General features: G+C 56.7%; 4 protein-coding genes across 11 annotated transcripts in view; 1 reads left to right on the forward strand and 3 right to left on the reverse strand.

Annotated features, from left to right (window-relative positions):
• The window catches only part of Syngap1 (synaptic Ras GTPase activating protein 1), a 30,732-nt gene extending 23,856 nt beyond the window's left edge, over nt 1–6,876 (reverse strand). For all 6 annotated transcript variants that reach the window (XR_003378113.1, XR_001229229.2, XM_026785619.1 and 3 more), the window contains exons 1-3: nt 6,743–6,876; nt 3,657–3,778; nt 1,847–1,952 (exon numbers count right to left, since the gene is read on the reverse strand). Coding sequence is in view for 4 of the 6 variants with exons in the window: in XM_026785619.1 (XP_026641420.1) it covers nt 1,847–1,952; nt 3,657–3,778; nt 6,743–6,809 (295 nt within the window). In the remaining 2 variants the exon portion in view is untranslated. The remainder of the gene's footprint in view (nt 1–1,846; nt 1,953–3,656; nt 3,779–6,742) is intronic.
• Nucleotides 6,877–8,698: 1,822 nt separating this feature from the next.
• Cuta (cutA divalent cation tolerance homolog) lies at nt 8,699–10,159 on the forward strand. 2 transcript variants are annotated; one of them, XM_005360395.3, is made up of 6 exons: nt 8,699–8,857; nt 9,087–9,295; nt 9,425–9,484; nt 9,601–9,646; nt 9,746–9,795; nt 9,968–10,159. In XM_005360395.3, exons 1-6 carry the CDS (start codon nt 8,816–8,818, stop codon nt 10,098–10,100), a joined length of 540 nt encoding a protein of 179 aa, XP_005360452.1. In that variant the 5' UTR covers nt 8,699–8,815; the 3' UTR covers nt 10,101–10,159. The 2 variants fall into 2 exon arrangements, with proteins under 2 accessions (XP_005360452.1, XP_026641444.1); XM_026785643.1 differs by having other exon boundaries at nt 8,700–8,857; nt 9,095–9,295.
• A 90-nt stretch (nt 10,160–10,249) lies between these two features.
• Phf1 (PHD finger protein 1) lies at nt 10,250–15,275 on the reverse strand. 2 transcript variants are annotated; one of them, XM_005360397.3, is made up of 15 exons: nt 14,862–15,275; nt 14,044–14,216; nt 13,878–13,959; nt 13,512–13,607; nt 13,086–13,186; nt 12,850–12,998; nt 12,599–12,694; nt 12,424–12,492; nt 12,208–12,331; nt 12,060–12,127; nt 11,866–11,970; nt 11,570–11,756; nt 11,383–11,477; nt 11,070–11,147; nt 10,250–10,859 (listed from the first exon to the last, which is right to left on the reverse strand). In XM_005360397.3, exons 2-15 carry the CDS (start codon nt 14,197–14,199, stop codon nt 10,580–10,582), a joined length of 1,686 nt encoding a protein of 561 aa, XP_005360454.1. In that variant the 5' UTR covers nt 14,200–14,216; nt 14,862–15,275; the 3' UTR covers nt 10,250–10,579. The 2 variants fall into 2 exon arrangements, with proteins under 2 accessions (XP_005360454.1, XP_005360453.1); XM_005360396.2 differs by having other exon boundaries at nt 11,070–11,150; nt 14,862–15,274.
• A 977-nt stretch (nt 15,276–16,252) lies between these two features.
• Nucleotides 16,253–16,879, reverse strand: part of Kifc1 (kinesin family member C1) — a 14,430-nt gene continuing 13,803 nt past the window's right edge. Inside the window, exon 11 of the mRNA XM_026785632.1 lies at nt 16,253–16,429. Within this exon, the coding sequence (XP_026641433.1) occupies nt 16,385–16,429 (45 nt within the window). The 3' untranslated portion in view covers nt 16,253–16,384. The remainder of the gene's footprint in view (nt 16,430–16,879) is intronic.

The raw sequence follows: 16,879 nt of genomic DNA on the forward strand, positions 1-16,879 counted from the left end.
CCGCGCGGTGAAAGCCGCGGGAACGGCTCCCTCCGCCGCCGCTCCCGCCGCTGCCGCCGTTGCCCGGGCCCCGCCGCCGTTGCTAGGCGACCGCTGCTGCCGTGGCCGCCTCTGTCACGAGCCCCGTCGCCCGGAGACAACGCGAGAGAGACGGGGGAGGGGGACAGAGGGACCCCCAAAACCAACTAGTCCTCCCATCATCGCCTCCTGAGCAAGACCCCCACCCCCAAAAGAGAGAGAGAAGCCCTTGAAGAGAGCGAGGGTTTGCAGCTCCACCCAGCAGAGGAGGAGCCCTGGATTCCAATGCCCTCAAAGGTCCGGCGACCTCTCCCGGGCTGGAGCGTCCACAGCCTCAGCAAACACCTTTGCAGACCGGAGCCCCCAAGGCCCCAAAGACCTTTATGTCCCCTGCACATCCTTCATGCCCTCTGTGACACACTCTGTTTCCCTCAGAAGATTCCAAACGTTCACCAGCTATTAACTTCCACTAAACCCTGCCCCCCCCCCAAATATATATATATACCCTGGAACCATTCCCAGCCTTTACTAAAGCCCAATACAGTAACCTCCACAGGCCACCTTAACGCCACCCAAAACACAGGATACCCACACCAAAGGCCTCAACACTCTGAGGACCCAGCGTAAGGAGACAGAACTGTGTGGGCAGAGCGGCCAACTGCAGGACACATGACGAACACGCTCTGTGATCATGTTACCATTCCGGTGCACACAGGTACACACTGCACACAAAAATTATGCAGCAGACACGGACATGACAGACAGACATCACCCATTCTCTAGACACTCTCCACCACCACCTCCTGGCTTGCCTCAGAGTGCTACCTACACCCGTGTCAGTTTCCATGACAATGACACACATCCCTGACCACTGCTCCGGGGTCCCAAAGCTGCCCCCTCCCCCAGGGCAGTGAGGCCTTGACCTATCAGAAGGCAGAAGGCAGCTGGCTGGAGCCAATGGATAACACAGGCCACTGGTTCTCTAAGGAAGCAACTGGAAGCCTGGATCCCTGGGGAGGAAGAGATGGTGGGATAAAGGGGTCGCCTGGGGTTGAATGGGGGTCATGGAAGGGAAATGCTGAGGAACCGGGCAGTGGCAAGGGGGTTTCCGGGGACTGAGGGCGTCTCTTTGCACCTCGGCTGCAGATCCCTGTTCTCTGCCTTCATCTCCCCTCACTGTTCCCATGGAAACCTTTTAAGCGAACTTCTCAGAGGAAGACAAAAATCTTTTTTTAAATGACTAAAGAAGGGGGTGGGGGGCAGAAGGGAGGAGGAAGGGGAAGAGACAGATGGAGAGAGGGAGAGACCGTGAGGAGATGGGGGTCTGACAGAGTTCCACCCAGAGCGAGGGGAGGGACAGGGGATCAAGAGGGAAACGGAAAAATGAGAGTGGGGAGAAACAAGAAAGCAGACGCGATACAACTACAGGAAACAGAATAAACTGACGAAAAAGGGGCAAGAAGAGGGAAAGGCCACAGGCCTGGAAGAAGATGGAAGTTCGCGGTGGGACACAGGTCTGGTGGTGTGGGGACTAGGTCAACCTCTCCAAGTTCTCAGACGGAGGATGTCAGGGCCGTGGCCAGGAACACGGACGGGGGATTAAAGATCTAAAGAGACTATTTTTACAAGCACCGGGAAACAGTCAAACTTCGCTGCTGGAGAGGAGCGAAGCAGCGTAGGGACACGCGGGGGCCGCTCACCAACAGCCCCGGTACCCCGCGCAGCCCGGACGAGGGCGCCCTGTCCTCGGTATCGGGATCACGGCAGCTCTCCGCCCCCGCCCGCTCCCAGCGACCGTCCGGGGCACGAGCCTGCTCGGCCGCCGTACCATGCTCGCCGTGGGGCCGCCCCTCCACCGGCACAGAGACCGTGCGTCTCAGCAGTTTGTTGCGGCTGGACTCGCTCCTCCGGTCGCGGATCAGAAGGGGGTGTATCTAGGGGATTGGGGAGTGTGTCAGACCCCACGGGCCTGTGCCGCCCCCTCCTCTCCCCTTCCATGGAAGGCCGGCCCCTTGCCAGCCTGCCTGCCCCTTCCGCCCCTGCCAGCTTCACTTGGCCCTGATAAATGGACTTTCCGTTCCCTGTTCTCCCTCTTGAAACACAGTCTAGAGAATTCTCCCAAACCCCACTCCGTACTTCCCGCAACTCCACAGGAGTTAACTGCCTCCTGAATCTGGTTTCCCCTTGACCTTCAGTTCGTCCATTCTCCCTGCTTCCCTCCCAACCTCCTACCTTCCTCACCCCCTCCCCTCCCTCAAGCTTGTCGCAGCTGCATTTATAATCAGTTCCACAGCTTGTCTCCCTCCCACAGCCCGGCTTGCGGCCAGACTGGGACCCAACCTCCCCTCCCCCAAGAGGGCCTGGTCACCTCCCCCTTTCATCTCCTTCCTTTACCCTCCACCTGCAGCTCAGTTTCTCTTCCCTCAGCCCTACCTTCCCCTGGGCCTCACCTCAACTCCCCCTGGGAGTCGTCATCCTAACTTCCACCCCTCCCAGAAGCTAGACTCCCACGAGGCCCCAGCCCCACCATCCACCCAGCTCCAAGTCCCTAGGGCCTTCATTATTCCAGCTCCATCTTTGCCTTCCCACTCCCACCTTCCTACCAGCCAGGCTATTCCTGCTGGCCTCCATGGCTAGTGGGTCCTCCCTGTCTCCATCTCTGTGGCTCTCTCCTTCTCACTCCTGCACCGGTTCCCACTCATGCTGGTTCTCCTCTTCAGTCCATCCAAGGACTTCAGATCCTTAGTGGAGGCTGATGACCGATGCCAAATCATTCAAACGCCTTCCAACACCCCAGACTTGATGTACCAGGCACCTCACCTGCAGCCAGAGTGACCCGGCTTCCCCAGACGCTTCTGTTTTATGGTCTGGTGGTCTCTACATTCTCACCTGCCCTCAAGGTCCCTCTTTACCCTGGTTAGCCCCAGTTCTTAGAGACACCTCTCACCACCTCTTCCAGGCTAAGTCTCCAAAGATGGCTCCCCAACCACTCTCATGTCTGACTCACCCCTGAGGGCCTCACCCTTCTTCTCTGATGAGCTAGCTACTACTGACCCTGTTCCTCCTTTGGAAGCCATACTCCTCTGACTCAGATCTTACATGGCCACTCCTCTGTCCACCCAAGTCCTATTCCTGTACCCAGTTGCCCATGCTCAGTTGCCCGCCTCCTCGGGCCTCTTCTCCTTGCATCTGTCTCCCTTTGGGAAACCTACCCTGCCCTACAGAAGCCTATGCAAACCCTGGTCTCAAGCACATGCCTTCGCCAAGATCCATTGACCATTGACCGCTGTCACCCCTGTCAGTCCCTCCAGTCCCTCCCACTCTTCTCAGGGTCACTCAATCCTGGTCTGAAGACCTAGGGGTGGCAGGGGAGGGGAAGCTGAGGCTCACTCACTCTTTCCCTAGCTCTTCGTCTTCCCTCCCTGGCTCTAACCTTTTCCCACAATATGGATGGAGTGGAAAATGGGAGGCACACTCAGACCTGAGAACCTTAGCTCCTCCCAGCACTGCCAATGGCCTCAGAGACCTGCTAGCAGAAGTCAAAGGATGGCTATCCTCATCATAACAGCCTGACCATGTCTCGCAGTCGCCCTCCTTCCATTGCTCCCTTCCCACCCATCCTCACCCCGCTCGCTCACCTCATCCTCATCCAGCATGAGCAGCTGGTTCCCCGAGATGATGCAGAACCGAGGGTTCCAACCAGGACGATCATACGGGGAATGAACGTATTGGGTTCGGTGCATAGGGGGTCCCCGTACATCTGGGGGACAGAGACACACAAACAGTAAGGGAGGGTCAAGACTTTGGGTGCCGAAACCTAAAACGGAAAGAAGAGCTTGCAGATGGGAGAAGGAGTTGCCGCCTGTCTGGAGAGATCTGTTGGGCACAGGATGAACCTTTACACTGAGGAGTTGATCACAGGTGGCTCTGGGAAGGGGTTGAGGGTGGCATCAGGGACAAGAATTAGTGTCATGACATAGAGGGGCTTTACCGGGGGCAGGAGAAGGTGGAAACTCTGCCCATTCCCTTGTGGGGGAGTAAAGACTTATTGAAACTGGCAAAAGATAGAGAGAGGTCAGAGGGAGGGCGTTAATAATCCACATCCAAAGGATGTGGCCCAGCCATTCAGGAGAATGAGAGGTACCTAGCTTGTGGGAAAGAAAATGGGTGTTTAAGAACATTTGGGTCACGAGAATCTGAGAGCTAAGCATCTGGAAGGCAGGAAGGCAGGCTTCTATGTTCAAAGTATGGCGGCCTCCCTCCCTTCTCTCTCCTTTCCTCCATGGTCCTACCCTGTTCCTCCTCTGGGGGAAGTTCCCAGGGAGAAGATGCTGAGAAGGATCAGGGATGGACGGTGGGAGATGTTGGGAGATGTAGTGCTGGGATAAGCAGAGACCAGTCAGGCCTCTGTCCATAACATGCCCAGCAGTCAGGGATCAGGCCTGCTCTACAGGCTGAGACATCACCTGAGCACAGGGAGAGACTTAAGAAAGGGTGAAGGAAAGACTGGAACAACCAAGCCTGATGACAGAGGACGACCCCAGGATGACATGTGAAGAAGAACAAATTTCCAGACAAGAAGGGACCAACAGCTGTGCATCCTTCAAGGCCTGAGGGTTTTCCTGCCACATCTTTGCTGCCTTGCCAGCACCATTGCCATATACCATTCATGGAGATACGATGAAGGGCCTTAAGGGAGCCAGGAAAGTTAGACTGCTGATAAAACTAGGCTTAAGACATTAGTTAGAGAATTTCACAGGAAGAAACACCAGTGCTGTCGCCTCCATGGGATCATTAATTTGACACATTTCTGGAGAAATGGCCTTTGGGCTTTCTTCTGGTGCCTTGAGTGAGCTCTGAAAAACTCCATCCTCTTACTGATTATGGTGATTCCTCAGATTTACCCAACCTGCAGGTCAGAAAGAAAGATGAGCCCCTGGGATGGAAGTGTCTAGAAGTCACGATGCTTTCAAATTTTCACTGTAAGTGCTTTCTTGAAGACCCTGCCAATATCCTCCAGACAGGGCCGGGGAGCATAGCTCAGTGGCAGAAAACCACTGGGGTTCAAAGCCCCAGCACTACAACAACGATACCATCACCCATAGCTTAGACCACAGACGCCCAAGGCAACAAGCCTACTGTGTCTCAACACATGGCGAACCTGAGGAAAAGCTGTTGATACATATAACCATAACAAAACAGAGGAGCTGTCCAGGCTGCAGCTGGGGCAAGCAGGTTAGACCACAAGGAACAGGAAAGGGACACAGGGAACCTTAGCTTAGGGACTACTACACACACACACACACACACACACACACACACACACACACACAGTCTAGACTTAAGAAAGATGATGATCCTGGAAGGCAAAGGAACATAGCAGAGAAAGAGGAAATGGGAAATGTTTACTGCAATGACACCTTCCACAAGAGTTCAAGGCAGAGATTCTTTAGAGCCCCTGTTCCAACCATCACAACCTGTGTTTTGGCACCCTCAAGTCCCCAGGAAGCAGGGGGGACCAAAGAGGAATGCAGATGAAGGCAGGGTATACAAGGAAAATAAACAGGCACAGACCCTGGCGACAAGGTGGGAAGGGGTAGGAAACAGAAGATGGATGGGTTCAGGGACATATAACAGAGTAAATCTAAAAGAAAAGGAAGCAAAGATGAGGGGAGATGCCTAGGAACAAGGAAACAGATCAAATGGTTTCAACCAACATGGGGCAGAGGGAATGAGGAAGACCTAACAGGGGCAGAAACATGGGGGTCCAGGAGCAGTGATAGTGTAATAAGGAGTTATTAGAAGAGAGGGAGAGGGAATATATATGAGATAGGGGATTAATACAGGGGAAGGACAGAAGGGGGACTCATATAACAAACGGACACCATATGGGGGGAAAGATATAAGTGATGGACAGCAGAGGAAGGGAGGGGGAATGGAAATAAGAGGTGGGGGAAGGGGTCAAAGTGCTGAAGTGAAGCAAGCTGAGGAGGCCCCAGGGGTTGCATTTCCCCAGTCAAGAGTCCTGATGAGGGTCAATCACCAGCAGAATAGAACCTGGCCCTTGCTCCCATGACTCAATCTTACATCTCCCCTGACCCAACCAAAAAAACAAAACCCACTTGGTCCTCCTTCTCTGGCATCCCCTCCCCCAATCCTTTCTCTCCCTCCTCTCTTCCCTCCATCTGGACCCCCACCCCCCCACTGCCACCCTCTTTCTCCATCTGGCCCCATCCCTCCCTCCATCCTCCTCTTTTCCTACCCTACCATTCTGAGCCCCTCACCAAATTCCCTCCCCATCTTCTCGGTCTCTCGTCCCACCTCTATGTTTTCATTTTCCCCTTCTCCCCCTCTCCTAAGATCATGCCTCTATTTCCTTGATATTTTCCTCCTCACACAGCTCCCAAACCCAAATAATTTCTGCAGCGTTCCCCCAAACTCAATCCTCCCTTCTCATGCCGTTCTGACGCTCCTTCCCCTCCATCATCTTCCCCTCAGCCCCCTTCAAGGCCTGTGTCCCAGCCCCTCCATCTCTTACATACCCTATGCCTCTAACCTCCAATCCCTCCTTTCCCACTGTTCCCACCTCTGCCTTCTCAGCCCTCCCCTCTCCCTCCATTTCAGCCGCTCCCTCCCCTCGGTGGCCCCGGCTCTCCCCCGCCCCCTGCCCCTCCCCCTCTTGCCCCCCCATCTGGCCCTCCCCCTACCCCTACCACCACCGTACCTCTGAAGGGGGCATAGGACATCGCGGGGATGCTCCCCCGATGGATGGAGGCTCGAGACCTGCTCATCAGGCCTGAGGGGGAGGGGGCGGGGGGGACGGGGGAGAAAAAGAAGAGAGAAAAAGGGGGAGAGAGAGGGGGAGAAGGAGGAGGTGGAGGAGGAGGAGAGAGGAGGAGAGAGGAGCGGAGAGGAGCAGAGAGGAGGAGAGAGGAGGAGGAGGAGGAGAATAAGAGCCAACGGCAGCAGCGGCAGCACGGAGAGAGAAGGGGGGGCGGGGGAAGCGAGCTAGTGAGGAGAGAGCAGGAGGAGGAGGAGGGAGAGACTCTGCAGCCCCCACCCCTCCTCAGGGAGACCCGGAAAAAGAGAGAGCCAGAGACCCCTGACTCATACACGCCGGAGGCAGCAGTCCTGAAGAAGCTGACCCCAGACCCTGAGACAGACCCCGACCCAGAGAAAGATACCTCATCCCTCACTCCACACTCAAATTAGTCTCACAGACCCAAATCTAGGAGGAAAGAGACCCCTGATCTCAGAGAAAAAGCCACCCCACCCCCCCGCAGAAAGGAACCCTAGATTAGAATCTGATCTAAGACTTCGGACCCTAAAGTGTTAGTTTTGAGGACCCAAAACAGAGACCCAGACTCAAAGAAAAAGATGAAATCACTGTTAGAAAGAGCCCCAGGCCAGAATTAGATCTTAGGACCTAGCTAGAGATGAGAAACCCCGGATTCATATCCCAGAGAAAAAATACTGCAGACTTGGGGGTGAGAGAAGAGATATTCAGCTGACCCAAAGATGGAGAAAGAGGACCACAAGAGATCCGAAACTCATTAAATCTGAGAGATCTTAGTCAGTGATCATGGACTCAATTCCCACAAACGACTCGAAAGGTAATTCAGACCCTATAAAGATCCCAAATATTGGACACCCCCCCCACACACACACACAAGGATCTCTGAGGCAGAGGGATCGCCCCCAGCTCAAGAGGGAAATGAAAGAGCCTGAACTTCGGCCTGCGGGAATTCCAGCACCCGTGCCAGGGACCCCAGACGGGGGAGGAAGGGGTGATTTGGGGTGGCAGAGCCTTTCCCCCCGCTGCTTCCTCCCTCTTCTCTGACCTCTCACTGGCCCCCTCTCCATTTTTGGGTCACTGGATGTGTTTGGGCCCCAGGGAGGTTATGTAGGGCAGGTTCTGGCTCCTTAGGGGAATTGGATGAAGGTGAGGAGACCCAAGACGGAGAGAAGGGTGGGCCGATCCAGGGGACAAGGATCAGAAAGGGAAAAGGAACAGGGCCATCACTCCGAACCCTAACTGCCACTCATTTCTCCTCGCCACTCATTTGCGGGTTTTCGGCGCCTCCCATCACCAAGCCCATATACAGGTGTCACCCCGTCTTTTGATCACGGCCGTGATGGCCATGGCTGAGCCTGCCTGCCCGCTGCCCCCTACCCGGGGACAGCTGGCTTCTCAGCTCGGGGCTAACGCGCGGGCGGGCGGGCTGGCGCGGGGCGCTGTCCCCACCCAGCACCGCCTGCTCAGACCCTCGCCGCCGCCGGCCTCGGAGTGGGGAGGAGGAGGGGACTGTTACTAGGCACATTCCGGGGCTCAGGACGACTCCCCGGCCCCAGCCTGACGCAGCGCGGGCGCCGCTCGCCAGCTCCCGAGTCACGTGGCCCGGAGGCCGTCCGGCCATTGGCCGCCTCCCGCAGCTACTGAGGCGGCGCCGCCTGAGAGGGCGAGAGCCGTCACGTGACGGCGGCCGCCGCAGTTGCGTCCCCCAGCCAGCGGCCGGCTGAGGCTTCACTGAAATGGGCGGGCCCTGTCGGCACACGGCCTCCGTTCTAACTGCCGATTGGCCAGAGGGGCCTCCTCCCCGCCCCTTCGGGAGGCGGGGCAATCGGGCCACTCGAGGGCCGGGATTGGGCAGATCTGAAGACCCTCAGGAAGGCGGGGCCGCTCCTGTCACGTGGCCGCCGCCCAGGTTAGAGGAGGCTGCTCCTCTGGGGCTCCCCGTCCCTGCTCCGCGAAGCGCGCGGCTTTACACCCCCTTCCTTCTCCACCAGCCTGGGCTGCATGAGCTGGGGGCGGGCGCCTGTCGTCCTGCTCGGCGGAGGGGTGAGTCTGGCCCCGCCCCTTCCGGTCTCCAAGTTTCACTGGGCTTCTGCACCCCAAGCGCCTAGGGAGGGTCCGACGGGGTGTTCCAAGTGTCTCTTAAGTGTCAGGGGCCTTATTCCTTGCTGGTGCCGAGGAGGCCGGGCAGAGACTTGGCGCCTGGCCCAGAAAGGCGCCCGGCGTGAGGTGTCCTGGGGCAGTTGTGGGGACGCTGAGCCCCCCCCCTCCCCAGGCCACGCTGCTCGTGTCGATTCTTTGGATGCCCGCGCTGGTGCCGCTGGCTTCCCGCCTTCTCTTGCTGCCCCGAGCCTTGCTGTCCATGGCTTCTGGAAGCCCTCCTTCCCAGCCTTCTCCGGCCTCGGGCTCCGGCTACGTTCCAGGATCAGTTTCTGCAGCCTTTGTCACTTGTCCCAATGAAAAAGTCGCCAAGGAAATCGCCAGGTGGGGACCTGGGAACCTACCAGGGAGAGCTGGGCTAGGGGAAGGGTGCTGCCCCGGCGGGTGGCCCTGGACTGCCATCCAAGTCCAGGCCGGCCGGGCGCGCACTGACTGCCCGCGCTTCACCCTCAGGGCGGTGGTAGAGAAGCGCCTGGCAGCCTGCGTCAACCTCATCCCGCAGATCTTGTCCATGTGAGTCGCCACTCAGAAACTCAGTCTAACTGAAGGGGCTGAGAGCTTTTGCGGGGTGGGGGGGGGCAATCATTCTTCCCCAAGACTTTGTGCCCTTCTTTCTCTGCCCTCTTCAGCTATGAGTGGAAAGGGAAGATCGAGGAAGACAGTGAGGTGTTGATGGTGAGAATCCCCCTCGTGTCTGGCTCCTTGGACAGCTGTGGCTCTCGCCTGGCAGCAGTTCCACCCCTTGGTTGAACTGTGTCTGTCTTTGCCCTTTAGATGATTAAAACCCAAAGCTCCCTGGTCCCTGCTCTGACAGAGTTCGTTCGGTAAGAACTTTAAGGTTTTCTTTGTGGCGGTACTGGGGGACGGACCAGGGCCGCAAGCATTTCAGGCAAACCCCAGCTCACCCAAAGAGCTTTGAAGTGGACACGGTGGGGTGGACTTTATTGGGGTGTGCCTTTGGGTGAGCGAATAACCCCAGCTCTGTCCCTTCTGCAGATCTGTGCACCCTTACGAAGTTGCTGAGGTGATTGCATTGCCTGTGGAGCAGGGGAATCCCCCGTACCTGCATTGGGTGCGCCAGGTCACAGAGTCCGCCACAGATTCTGCCACAGCCCCCTCCTCTGCTTAAAGCCCCCTGGTTTCTAGGTGATGACCGAACCCCCAATAAATCCTCTTCTGTTCTCTGTCTGTTCCCGTGTAACATAGATGCGGGTGGTGGAAGATCAAGCGCCTCGTGCCCTTGTGTTCTGCCCCTCTTTCAAAATGACTGTCTGCCACGGTCGTTTATTTCTCTTTATTACAGTCATACAGAGTCTGGAATCCTGGACCACCCCCCCACCCCCATCTCTATACCCAGGGGTTGGATAGTTTTAAAAAATACTTTAAAAGCTGTAACAAAATAACGTCAAAGGAAATGAGAAGGATGAGGGATCAGGGGTCAGGAAGGGGCAGAGGAGAGGACCTCTTCCCCACTCCCCTGGATTCCAGCCTGGGCAGTAGGGAGGACTACTCCCCATGGCTCCAGGTACATCCCAGCTGTAGGTGAGGTCAGAGGTCAGGGCATGAAAGTGCCAGTGTGTGGATGGGGAGGCGGGCAGAAGAGGGCTGTCAGAAGATGCCCCCTCCTCCCCACTCAACTAGGTACTGCACAGAGCCGTCCGGCCGCACTCTTCGAGCAAGTATCCTGACAGGGTCCCCTCGGGACAGGTAGCCACCCCCACCTCGGCCTCCTCCCCCAGTCCCCGGAGACAAACTAGGACATAAGGGGGAAGGGGGAACTGAGCGTCCAGAAAGGCCGGGGGTGGGGGCTGAGGTGGGGGAGGCAGTCACTGAGTGGGGGGAGCTAGGGATATCTGTGGGGAAGCCAATGTGAAGTTCCAGGGGTGATCTGGAAGAGAGAAGACCAGTAAGACCAGACAGGCCACATGTGGGTGGCTTGTGCCTTTAATCCCAGCAAGGAGGGCTGCCATCTGGGCTACAGAGACCTTGTCTTACACGGCATGGAGACCACGTGTGCATCAAAGGAATGAAAATAGAGTTTGAGACTAAGAGCCTAAGCCCACAGAAGGAAAGGAAGGAGCTGACCCGACAGACTCACCTGTCTAGGGGTTCACTGTCCCCAGAGGTCCCTGCAGTGCTGGCAGAAGGGTGGAAGGAAGCAAACATCCGGATGGGGCTGCTGAGGTGTGGGACAGGCAAGTCAGGACCTGAGGATGGAAGCGTGTCTTCCCCACCAAGGGCAGAGTTCAAACAGTTATAGTGCACTGAACTCCCAGAATACTGGGTGTCATTCATGCTACAAGTCTCTTAGAGTCAAGAATTGAGAAGCGAAGGGGAAGAAGGAAAAGAATCGCAGGTGATAGTGGCTGGAGAATGGAAATAGCTGGGGCTCATCTCGATCAGGCACTGACCTGGGCAGACAGCGGGCGTCTGTGGGCCGGAAGTTGTAGCCGCTGCTGCCCTGATAGCTCTGGTTAGGGCTGGAGGGTGGTGGAGACACTGAGGCCTATAAGAAAAGCCAGAGGGACCCTGTAATGGTCCCTGGTCCTTCTCCTCATCCCACCAGTTTGCCCAACAGGATTCCCCTTGCCCTTGTACCTGCAGTGCCCTCCGTAGACGAGCCTGCTCCCTCTGCTCCTGGGACCCATGCCGACTGTGTGCTGCTGTGGACGGCCCCAGCTCCTCTTTCCCCTTCCGCCTCTTTCTCAGGGGTTCTGGCTCCGACCTCCGGCGTTTCCCCAGGGGACGTGAGACCCCTCCCCCAGGGCCCTGCCCTGAAGGGAAGCTGTAAGAGGCCTCCTTATCCCCCCAGCCCCCTCCCAGGCACCCCAAGACCCCCCATATTCCTATACATGTACCCTCCAAACCGATTCTATCCCCTCTGGACCAGTGACCTGGTGGGGGCTCCATCTCCAGTGATAGGCTCCACAGGAGGAGGGGTCCGAGTATGGAGACCAAAAAGACATTTCCTCTTTTTAATCTCCCTCCCTGAAATGAAACTAGAACAAGGAGAGAGTCAGCAGGTCAGTGCTGTGGTACAGCTCCCCCATCAAGACTCCATATCACCCGTGCCCCTTTTCCTGACTACCGGTCCTTGTGGCTGTTAAGTGCAGAAAGGAGCTGGGAAGAGCGCTCTCCCTTGGGGGTGTCTGAAAGCTGAAGGAAGAGAGTAAAGGTCAGGGAGCAGTCATTCCTCTTCATGTCCCACCCCAGGTCCCAAATGGTAGAACCCTTACCTCCCCCAGGAGCAGACGGTCCCAGTTCTCAGAGGTGAAGGGGAGGATCTCTCGGTTGAAATCGAAGTATTTCTTCTTACAGCAAACACTGAGATGGTAGAGGACAAGATGGGCTACGTCCACCCTAGGAGGAGCATGACATCGTCAGCACTGTGGAAGTCAGGAGTCACTGGGGTACAGTAGCAGGCAATAGAATTGAGGGTACAGCCGCCTCACCAGCGAAGCTGTAACCGTCGGACCTTCTCGGGGCCACCGCAGCACACACAGCATTCAAATTCATAGAATCTGGACAGAGTAAGGTCAAGAAGGCACCTCCTTCAGCCCTCCTGCACAACAAGTGGCAGAGGGCGCCCGGTGAGGAAGGCACCTGGGCAGTCTCCCTCGGGCTCACCTGTCTCCGTAGAGGAGGGGCTTGCTCAGACACTGGGTGCAGGCCTCATGGAACCACTGAAGGCAGCGCCAGCACTGCAGCATTTTCAGGTTCCACCTCAAGAGGACAACAGTCTGCCTGTGGCCTTCATCGCCACAGGGGCACCCTCACCCTGTTTGCTCCACCACCACGCCCCCATTGCCATGGGGCCCCTCACCCTGTTCGCTCCACTACCACCACGCCGCCCCCAGCTCGCACCCCTCATCACTCACTCCCCAGGACCTCCACAGTAACAGTAGCTCTGTTGCCGGTTGCTCAGATGGCCAGCATCCCAGTCCAGCCCCTTTAGTCCGTAGGGCAGAGAGAGTTTCATGCCCAGCATGGCCCGCGCATAGGGCCCCTTCTTCAGTGCGCCTCCCCTCTGCAGAGGAACAGGTGAGGACCTCAGAAGCAGGAGGGGAGATATCATGGAAGGCTCCCACAGGAAGGGGCAGAGAGCTGCTTTTACCTTGGTGGCAATCGCAAAGACACACTGGCGGCAGACCCAGGATGTGCCCTCTCCTTCTCCAGGGGCTGGGGCCCTGGGAACGTGACAGTCCTGGTGATACGCTGAATAAGGACAATGTTGAGAGTAGACCACTGTGTGCATACCTCCATGGTCCTGCCGGGTGTGTGTGCATTACCCTGACTTTGCAAGTGAGCAAACAGGTTTATAGCGGATGAGGGCCTTGCTCAAGGAAGCATGGTTAGAAAAGGATGCATGTAAGCCATCTGGCGTGGTATATGTCACCTTCATCCTATGATTCCCTCTCTACTGAGAGATGAGGTGACAGGGTGAAGACTGGCAGGAGACACAAAACCAATGCTAGAAAGGCTAGTGGCAATCCAGAAGACCCAGAGCAAATTCTACCATTCAAGTACCCTGCTCTCTCACCATGGCGACACTTCTCACAGCTGACCAGCTGGTTCTCAGGGACCACAGTCTCAGAGCGACAGACACAACAGAGGAGCTCCTCCCCAGGGAGGGCAGCTATGAGGGAACAAAGTGTCAGGAGGCTGACTTCAAGCCAGCACTTCCCATCCCCTTCCAGCTTCTGCAGGTGTGCAGCGCCTCCATCCCCCCCCCAGCTTCTGCAGGTATGCAGCGCCTCCATCCCCCCCTCCAGCTTCTGCAGGTGTGCAGCCCCTCCATCCCCTGCAGGTGTGCAGCACCTCCCAGCCCCTCCATCCCCTTCCAGCTTCTGCAGGTGTGCAGCGCCTCCACCCGCCTTCCAGCTTCTGCAAGTGTGAGGGATCTCACCGGGGCTGATGTCCTTCCATAGAACCTGAAACTGGGAATCGTCCTCAAACTGGACCAGGCATACCTCCCGAGCACTGTCCACCTGGACCAGGTGAGCAGAGGTTATGAAGTAAGAGCAAGAGTCAGGAGAGTGAGGAGGTGGCAGGAGAGCGGAGGGGACCCTTACCTTTTTGATGGTGCCCAAGTACAGCAGCCCATCAGTCCATCTGGCCAGCACATCTTGACCCTCCCAAAGTCGAGGTCTGGGGCCTGAGGGAGCAGGGGAGGCTGGATCCCAAAGAGAGGGTGCACCCAAGCGGCTCAGCCGGGGGAGCTGCGCCATTGCATCCTGGGGGGGTGCTAGTCAAATAGGAAGGGAGAGTTTGAGTGTTAAAGCTTTGTGCTTTCTTTGCTTTTTTTCTGTTGCGGGTTAGGACCAAGCACCTCCAACCCCAGCCTCTTAATCCTTTAGACACCTAAGGAGGTGGGTCACCCTGGCCAGCTCCTTGACTCCACTCCTCTCCCTAGTCTCCTCAGCCTAGTTCTGTAGCACCCTACCTCCCAGGGACCTCAGGGGAAGAGATGCTTGCAGGACCAAGGTTACCACGCAGGTTCACCTTTCCCAGCTGTTTAGAGTTATCCTAATTGGGACGCTCTGTTGCCTTTTGGGATATTTTAGGAGCTTTTCTGGATTTGTTTCCCTGAGTAGAAACAGCTGCCTCCCCGGGCCTGTGCGTCTCATTTAGAACAACTATCCTGGTGCCAGGCTATGTTAGGTCACCCTCAAATTTGAGGCTCCTTGCCCCAAGATTAGATAACTTCCTTGAGTGCCCCAGGAGGGGGGCGTGTCCCTGTCCAGGTCTTTACTCCCCTACACCGCTAGTCTGAGGAGGAATTTGAGTCAGCCCAACCCAGATCCTAAACCGGGACCAGGAGGCTGTCACGTCTCTTCCTGCGCACCGACCCCCGCTCCCTGCCCCCGCTCAGGGCCTCCCGCCTTCTTACCGGTGACAGCTGGGGCAGCTGGGAGACAGGCAGGAGCAGACCCAAGAGACGTGGGTGAGCCCCGAGTGCAGGAAGAGTGTGTGTGGACGCCGGAGGGCGTGCAGGAGGAGGCCAGGGGGTCCCCGGGCCCAGCCCCTCCGTCCTGGCTGCTCTGGGGCGTATGACGCAGCAGCCAAAGCAGCGGCAGCGGCAGGAGGAGTCGGCAGAGGGAGGGAGGAGTGGTGGGTGGGGAGCACCAGGGGGGAGGAGAAGCCGGAGGGGCGGGCAGCACCTCCGGCAGGCCCGGAGGGCACTGCACGGTTAGGGGCGCGGCCGGTCGGGGAGGACGAGGGAATCCTAGCAGCCCCCTTTTCGGGTGGGAGGCTCGCTCCAAGAGCAGCAGGAAATAACCCTCTTGGCAGCCAGCCTGCAGGTCAGGGCTGGGCTCCGCCCCATGCCACATCCGTTAGCTGCCCCGCCCCCGTGGCCACTCCAAGCTCCGCCTCTGCACACGGCACCGCCCTCCCCCATTCACACTTCCTGTCGCCCCACCCTTTTGCGCACGCGCGACCCCGCCTGGGCGCTGCACCTGGGCAGGCAGCCACACCTCCCGCCGCGAGAACCCTGGTGTGACTGAACTCCTGGGCAGTGAAAAGGACGTCGCGGCTAGTACCGATTAGGTGACGTGTCCACGGGCAGCCAATGGACAGCGTGCGGCAGAGAACCGTAGTTCGAACCGTTGGGCAGGGAAAGGGAGAGAATGTGGAGCGCACTGGCACTCACACCAGACAAGGACATTTCTATCCCTGGTTGGGCCTGGTGGTGGGCAGCTATGGATATAACTTCCTGTGCTGAAGGATAGAAAGGGGGCATCGGGACAGCCAAGTTCTTGGCTAAGTGAAATGCCCACAGCCTCACTCTGCAAAACACACGGCAATGGACACTTCTACTTGCTTACAGATACTGTTCACGGTGGTGGCACGCGCCTTTAATCCAGGCGGACCTCTCTGATTTCAAGGCCAGCCTGGTCTACAAGAGCTAATTCCAGGACAGGCTCCAAAGCTACAGAGAAACCCTGTCTCAAAAAAACAAAAACCCAGATATCTGTTCACAGTACCTTCCTCTAGCAGCTACTCGTGTTAACAAGACCTTCATACAGGCAATGAGGGCTGGAGAGATGGCTCAGCTTTTAAGAGCACTTTTACTGCTCTCGCAGAGGACCCAGGTGCTGCTCCCAGAACCCACCAGCCGCTCACAGCCCTAATTCCAGTTCCAGAGGACCTAAAGCTCTCTTCTGAATTCAAGGGGCACCAGACAGACACATGGTGCTTATGCACACACACCCAGGCAAAACAATTATACATAATTTAAAAAAAAAAATCTAAGATTAAGGAAAATGCCTTAAGCCTGCAACAAAATGTCTTTATTTTATAGTTAGGTACATAATGTTGTCCACCAAATAAAAGCATCTTTCACACACACACACACCAAAACACAGATACATGCACACTCGCTTGCTTGGGAATCAGGCGCTGGCTCCAGCTTCATTTCTTATTAGCCTGAGCGGTACCAATAACACACTGGTTCACCTGTGGACAATAAGGTTATACAAGATCAAGTTTGCAAGGTAACTGGAACAACCTGTCCATTCCACCCCTAGCCCTGATGCTGGGCTGCCCTCTGAAATACTGAAATAGGGGCTATGAAAGTAGGCTCAGCCTGGCTTCCCTTAAAGATAACTGTCCCATGTTCACTAAGCCTGGAGGAGGTCAGAAGCCCTATAGTACTGGGTAGTTTTTAAGGCAACCTGACACAGCCTAGCTCTCATTTGAAAAGAGAAAAACTCAACTGAGAAGATGTCCCATCAGATTGGCTTATAGACAAGTCACTTAATTTGTGATTGATACAAGAGGACCCACAACCCTATTGTGGGCACTATCACCTAGGCAGGTGGGTTCTGGGGTGGATAAGAAAGTAGGCTGAGCCGGGTGGTGGTGGCGCACGCCTTTAATCCCAGCACTCGGGAAGGCAGAGGCAGG

This window comes from Microtus ochrogaster, linkage group LG2 (genome assembly GCF_000317375.1).
Source record: "Microtus ochrogaster isolate Prairie Vole_2 linkage group LG2, MicOch1.0, whole genome shotgun sequence".
NCBI classification, from domain to species: Eukaryota; Metazoa; Chordata; class Mammalia; order Rodentia; family Cricetidae; genus Microtus; species Microtus ochrogaster.

Bases quoted from the DNA above. Each gene is read 5' to 3' on its own strand.
- Cuta (XM_005360395.3), top strand. From the start codon at position 8,816: ATGAGCTGGGGGCGGGCGCCTGTCGTCCTGCTCGGCGGAGGG. The intron at 9,296-9,424 runs GTGGGGACCTGG...CTTCACCCTCAG, and splicing joins GTCGCCAAGGAAATCGCCAG to GGCGGTGGTAGAGAAGCGCC. The intron at 9,485-9,600 runs GTGAGTCGCCAC...TGCCCTCTTCAG, and splicing joins ATCCCGCAGATCTTGTCCAT to CTATGAGTGGAAAGGGAAGA.
- Phf1 (XM_005360396.2), bottom strand. From the start codon at position 14,199: ATGGCGCAGCTCCCCCGGCTGAGCCGCTTGGGTGCACCCTCTCTTTGG. The intron at 13,608-13,877 runs GTGAGATCCCTC...GTTCCCTCATAG, and splicing joins ATGGAAGGACATCAGCCCCG to CTGCCCTCCCTGGGGAGGAG. The intron at 12,493-12,598 runs GTGAGCCCGAGG...TACTCTGTCCAG, and splicing joins CCCCTCCTCTACGGAGACAG to ATTCTATGAATTTGAATGCT.